A 7,077-nucleotide genomic window follows, 5' to 3' on the forward strand; every position below is an offset into this window, starting at 1 on the left:
AAACCGATAAAACAAATTACGGTTTACGCTCGCTGAGTGTCCATAGGTTCTATTTCACAGGGACACACAACGTGTATTGAATGTGTCTGTTTTAGAAATTAGATCTGTCTGCGCTCTGGCTCCTATAAGTAGAAATCATAGTGTTTCAAAGTCTGTGGAGAAACTCACCCACTGAGTATTTGCTCAGTCTAGACTCTGACTCTGACTGATGACCTTACTCCAGATCGTATAAGCAGGGCCAGCTTTTCGGAGGTATGCCACTTGATGATTGGCATGTCTAATGATATGCAGAGCACGTGTTAGCTTGGGAATTCGAGATATGTCCATCAGACTTACAGCAAATCTCTTTCCATACATAAAGCTGGCAGCAGCCACTGTCCCAGGTGGTGCCTGTTGGGATCACATGGTGATCTCTCTGTTTTTATTGCTGAGCATGAACAACACCCTGCTCTAAGGCAGGCCTTGACCTACTCTAATTGACAGACTCATATTACACCGTGTAGGAATACCTATCTGTGAACGAGAGCGGTCAGATGGTCATAAATTGATCCTAGGGGATAAAGCAGTGTATGAGGCTTTTCCTCATGAAATATCAAAACAACATCATAAGAGCTCCTCTCAACAGAAGAAATACTCGTTAAAATCTTTAGAACATTCTTCAATTAGTCACTAATACGATAAAGTAAATGTTATTTTCCTGTGTGTGTGACATCACTGCATTAATCCATTCAATGATTTCATAAGAGGTGTAACACAGAAAAGAGAAAAATGTAAGAACGTCATTTCTTGTGCACTCAAACAACATTATTATTAATGTAATATATTATTATGGTTATTAAATACTGAAATGAAATTACTGTCTTAATGAAAAAAGCATAAACTGTTGAAGGGTCACTGTAATACAAAATAATACACAAAAACACTTACTTCTATCAAGCCATTTATTTGACTCTGAGATATAACATTTGTAAAGTGTTGCCTGATTTAAAAAAGTTTTTCTTCTTTTTATGAAACAATATCAATGCATTTGTTTTAGAGATGATTGGGTTGATAAGTAAACAAGCTACAGGCAGCAGCCGGTTAGCCTGGCTCAGTATAAACACTGGGTAGCCTGCCTGGCTTTGTCTTAAGACACCAAATCAGCAGCATGTCCGAGGCCTATAAGTACATTATATGATGATTTGTTGATCTGTGCTGAAGTCATCTGGAGACTCACTGCTACACGCTGGTGTCTGGCACACACGATATGTTTACATTTTCGCTTTTGCACTGATTGAACAAACAAGCAAACCCGTGTGTTGATTAGTGAGCTGTGGATGTGCTAAAACCCCAAGTCTGGTTGCTAAGATAAACTAACCGGCTACCAAATGTAGCATCATGTACTGCACAGACATGACAGTGGTACCATTGTCTGTAAATGAAGATGGATGAACTGGGTTTTTGATGCTTACAGGAAACCCATCAGAACCTTGGCAGCACAGTTATGTACTATGAATGAACTTATTTCTTAGGCTCAGGAGGCAGAGCGGGTTGTCTACTGCTAGCCGTCCCTTTATTGTCACTGTATTTCAAGGTCTTCTGACATGAAAGCCTGTAATTAAAAGAACTTCCTACTCACATTATTTTCGAGTGAAATGCTGCGCTGTTGTATAATCCCGGACCTTGGCAGGTTGCGTGTGCTTGGATTGGCTGGAGATGTTAGTTCAGAGTTGCTCAGTTTTTCAGTAACAATAATACCCATGTACATTTCTGTGGTCGTGCAGCAACTGCATAAAGCACAAACAGCGAAAGATTCCATGCCGTGAAAACAAGCAACAAAGCCAGTTCACTACATCGATATTTATATTTTTTTTTTTGCACAAGCCATTACAGACAAATAGAACTCATGTTGAACAGATGTACATATATTACTCATATTTACAGATATTTAATGGTCTTTTATGGACAAATATACATAATACACTTGAATAGAAATGTACAGTACATACACTGGTACACAATACATCCTGTCTTGACATCAATGCATGTTCTTTTGTGGCTTCCCGTTGTGGTCTGACAACCACCATGGTGCTGCACATCACATTAATGTGCAGGAAATTGTTTTAGTCTGGAGTGCAAATGAAGCCAAATCACAGCCCCCCCACCCCCCAGTGGTGCAGGATGTCAGAAAAAAAAATCAGGAAGCATGCTGACGTGTTGCATGTGGAATGTGTGAGCTTCTTCCCAACATTTTGCAAAAGCCATGGGAACAGTTTGTGAGAAGGTAAAACTAGATTCATCCAGCCGCAGTCAAAGCCCCCCCCAGCCACCTGTGTGGCTTTAGGGAGCTGCTGTCTATGCGTATAGGTGTTTCTGTTCTGAGAAGGATCCCATGTTCCTCTGCTGAGTAGGAATAAAAACCATCGTTTGGGATCCAAACAAGGGCCGGCCTGCTGCAACATATAACAATTCCTTGGACAAATTGCAAGCATGTGGGTGCATGCATGGCCCCAAATGAAAAAATGTAACCCCACATCTATTATTTTCTAGTTTCTCTGTTTTGCATTAGGTCAGTCAGAAGACAAGTTGAATTAATTCTGATCTTTATGCCACTAAAGTAAGTGGTAAGCCACTAAAGTGTGGTTTTCAGTGAAACAACAGTGACGAGGTGACTGCCTCGGTTACTTAGAGACGCACGGTCTGGAAAAGTCGTTTTCACAACCACACACCCCCTGGCTGTCCTGCCTGCCACGTAAGTTTTATCTTTGTAAACACTGTAACAGGGAAGGGTGTTCAGCTGCACTGCAGGGAGACACGACCACCAATAAAAGCATTGGAATCCCCGGAAAGGCCCTCCCTTTAAAAAAAAATACAAGAAATCATACTACTGCTTGATTTTAGTGACTGTCACTAGTTTGATGTTTTTAATAACTAATATATTTAAGACAAAAATGTATTCTAAGTGTATACTTGTACTTGTGCAGAGGGTTATGTGACCATATTTTCTTTGTTTTGTGGCAAACTGTCAATATTTTATAACTCTATTTTTTTCCACTCCAAACGATTGATTTTCTTTTGATTTCCGCTCTCAGTCATGTCCAAAGTCAAGAGAACCTGACACAGTATGTGTTTCTTGATTGCGCTGCCAAACATTACTCTGCCTGAATGGTGGATTTGGGAGAATTGTCCAGCTCTCTCCAGTTGCCAGTGCTGCCCGTAGGGCTCCGATTGGTCATCTTAGTCAGCAGCGTTGTCCTGCGGAGGCTGCTGTCTGAATCCTCTTTCTTGAAGTCTGTGTTCATTTTGTGGCAGCACGAAAAGCAGTGCACGAAATCCTGGAGGAGGTGACCGCTGAAGATCATGTATATCCAGGGGTTACAGCAGCTGTTCAGACTGGCAAGGAGTGCAGACAGAGTCACTGCTGTGTTCTCAGAATCTGGAAGAACAGAGAGAGGAAAGAGGAAAAGGATGATTAATCTGCAAAACATCTGGTAGAGGCTGGGCAAGCACAAATGCCTGTCTAACTCAATTCCTCGGGTGTTTAAACGTAGAGTCTAAGTTTTGTTTGAAGAAGTGAAATCTGAATCTGAATCAAGTGTCTCAAGTAATACCAGTTGATAATGGATGTTGGATTTAAATCAAATATGAGTTCAGAAAGTTAAAATGATAAAAAAAAACATCCATTTCAATATTGATCAAATGTCACATTCCTGATATTAGTGAAGTAATCTGCCTGCTGCCTGTTAACCAGATCCAACCCGATAAGATAAAACTTGTTATTAAGTAAAATGGATGGGCCATTAGGGAACACTATAAGAACATTTTTGTTATAAAAACAAACAGACTGTGCTTATGTCTTACATTCTACAGTCAAATTGGTATAAATTAGGTGGATTGTAAAGTAGAGATTGACGTAAACAGGTTTAGTTTTTGTCTCTATGCCAAAAAACTTCGTGCGTAAAATCCGTGCGTAATTGGATCTGTGTTTGCGCACGGTGTTGTTTCTGTTTATACCTCTAATTTCTACCGGGGACTCCGTGAGGATTAGTATGTTTCTTTAGTGCTCACCTGCCCACTGGAAGTTTTCATCCCACACGGACCACATCTGCACGATGAAAAATGGTGCCCAGCAAACAATGTACGCCAGAACTATCACAAATGTCATTTTAACGGTTCTCAGTTTGGCTCTTGATATAGTCGTGACGCTGCTGACTGAATTCTTTCCAATCAGTCCGTTTTTGCTCACAGCACCAGCCATCGTTTTTCTTTTCTTGTATTTGATATTCTTCCATATACTGTGGCAGATAAACCCGTAGCACATCATGAGAATTACCACGGGAACAAGGAAGATGCCCACGGTTATCCAGGTGATATACGCCTTGGCGCCCCAGGGTTCGATAAAGTTCGCCCAGCAGTCGTAGACATCCGAGCCGTTCTTGATCTCGCTCAGGGAGAAGATGAAATACTGCGGAGTGCTGAGCACCAGGCTGCACCCCCACGTGGAAATAATCATAATATACGAGCGCCGTGTGGGCTGCTGGAGGGTTTTCAGAGGGTGGCAGATGGCAATGTACCGGTCCAAGGTCATCATCACCATCATGTACGTGGAGGCAAACATTCCCATTACCTGCAGGTGCTTCACTATCCTGCAGAGAAAGTCTGGGCCGTAGAAGCGGAAGGTGATCTCCCAGCAGAGCTGCGGCAACACCTGGAAGAAGGCGACCACCAGATCAGCCAGGCTGAGGTGTCTGATGAAAAGGTGCATGCGAGACATCTTCTTCTTGGTGTTGTACATGGCCAGCAGGACGCTTACATTCCCAATCACAGCGACCACGAAGGTGATGCTCAGGACCATGATCTCGATTTGGGCCACCTCTTCGTTTCTTGCAAACGGATCGGATCCGTTCGGATGGACGGTGCTGTTCCCAAAAGTTTCCATCATTAAGTCATTAGTGAAAACCAGAGACCTGTTCACTCTGCTCAGGGGCAGCACACTGTCATGAGTGTGCATGGCACTGCCCCTCTGTGCGCCCTAGCAGCAGATGCAGTGCCAGAGGGGCTGCGAAGTGCCTCTCCAGTCCGTATATGGAGCTACCTGATGCTCACAGAGAGGGACCCGCTGCTCTCTGACTCGTGGCTGCTGTCGCGGCTTTTTAAACTCGAGTCAGATTTCAGACCGTACGTGCGTAAAGCGGATACACTGCAAAAAAAAAAAAAAAAAAACTCAGGGTACCGAACAGTTTATACGGTGGGAGAATTAGATTTACACATCATTTATAAAACAACGTGACACAATACAGCGGCGTTTTAAATGAAGTTTAAATGTGCATTTTTAAAACTTTAATAACATCAGAGTGTATTGGATACGGTGCGTAAACACTGGACACAGTATGCTGTGCTGCTTTTCTTGTTTCTTTGTGTGCAATGAAGTTTTTTAATTTAAAAGTTTTAAGGTTAATTATTATGTAAAGACTTACACAGTGTGGTAGTTTTTGCAGTTCCCCAAGCTTTGCGCAATCTCCACATCAGCACAGCTCTTCCCACTCACAACATTAAAAAATCACATACACAGCAAAATTACAGTTCATAAGTAATTTAAGTATTTTTAAAGGATGTTTGTCAAAGTGCAAAGTCCATTATTTTAAATGACACAGGCTTCTTTATTATTAATATTTATATTTAGCGTTGTCTTCACTCTGCTGATCATGACTCACATAAAACAGACAGGAATGTTGTTTGCGGTCACTTCTGCAGAGCAAAGCCTGGTACAATGATGGAATATTTGGAATTCTTTATCTGAAGTGAGCTTCTTAAAGGAACACCAGGGCTGATTTATTCTGCTTCACTGTTTTGTATCAGATGTTTAATTAAACGGACGACACCGGCTGTTATGAAGTGAGTGCGGCAGCATGTGGCTGTTTCACTTTTAGACTAAAAGGCTTCATTTAAAATTGAATCTAACACAATAAATCAAGTTACAAACAATCACCCTTTGTCATATGTTGTATTTTGTAGGATGTTTGTCATAATTTATGTGTGAATTTACAAAAACTATGGCAAAACAATATTGTGTAACACCGGAGTGACCTTTGACCTTACACCACCAAATTCTGAGTGACATGTTGTGCCAGATAAATACCTCAAGAGATGTCTCAGAATAGAAGAGTAACTCATCTGCATCTGAAAGGATTGACTGATAAATGCAGAGACAGACGAACAAACTGTAAGACGGCTCCTGCCACACATTAACTGACCCTTTATCAAATCCAATACAAAGACCAGACATATGCTCACAGTTCTCAGTGAAAACATTACAAATAAATGCCACTGTTAATTCTAAGGTTCACTAAAAGTCACTCACACTCAGTGCTACTGTGCTTTCACTCCTGTTTCCTCATCAGAGTTTCACAGTGTGCAAGCTGCACTGGATGTTGTTGTACTGGACTTTGATGAGCTCCCATGATGACACAAATAAATTAACACCAGTAACACATTCATGAGTGGAGGGGGATTAGCACTCCTTCAGTGTCGTGTCATGCATCCTCCCACAGTCACTTTCTGGCTTCGCTTCTTCACTTCTGCAGCTTCGGTGCGGCTGACTTAGTTTCTAAATGACCCATATAATAAATTGCACATATTATAGTTTCCATTGCGAAAGCACATGATTGCCGAGAGGTTGTGAGTGTCTGGCAGCTAATTCAGCTCATCTGATCCATGTGGTGATAGTGAGATTGTTATCTTTATTGTGTTCACGTTGCTTCCACCATTCAGATCTGCTCTCTTTTAATTTCCGATGGCCCTCATGGAGAGTGCTGCACTCTGGAGGCCCCTTCCTAAAATTTCCTGCTGGCTGGTTGTACTGGCTTAGCGGTATAATGAAGTTTCCTCCATTACCCTTGTGTCCATCTCTGTTAATCTAACCCCCAGAATCAAAGCACGGGAAGTCTCTGGTGCCGTGGGCTCCTGTTGACCAGCTAACCAGCCTCCTCCCATAAGAGCCCTGTTATACGTGTCTGATTTCTATCTGTCCGTCCACTGAAGCGCAGTCTCGTCTTGTCCTCAGGGTTCAGGGACAGAATAACGGATGTCTCCCTTCAC

At 42.1% G+C, this 7,077-nt stretch overlaps 1 protein-coding gene across 1 annotated transcript; it reads right to left on the bottom strand.

The window, feature by feature from the left end:
* Positions 1–1,824: 1,824 nt before the first annotated feature.
* On the bottom strand, positions 1,825–5,093 carry avpr1aa (arginine vasopressin receptor 1Aa). The gene is made up of 2 exons (XM_028431740.1): positions 4,048–5,093; positions 1,825–3,415 (listed from the first exon to the last, which is right to left on the bottom strand). Exons 1-2 carry the CDS (start codon positions 4,988–4,990, stop codon positions 3,132–3,134), a joined length of 1,227 nt encoding a protein of 408 aa, XP_028287541.1. The 5' UTR covers positions 4,991–5,093; the 3' UTR covers positions 1,825–3,131.
* Positions 5,094–7,077: the final 1,984 nt, after the last annotated feature.

Source organism: Parambassis ranga, chromosome 19 (assembly GCF_900634625.1).
Source record: "Parambassis ranga chromosome 19, fParRan2.1, whole genome shotgun sequence".
NCBI classification, from domain to species: Eukaryota; Metazoa; Chordata; class Actinopteri; family Ambassidae; genus Parambassis; species Parambassis ranga.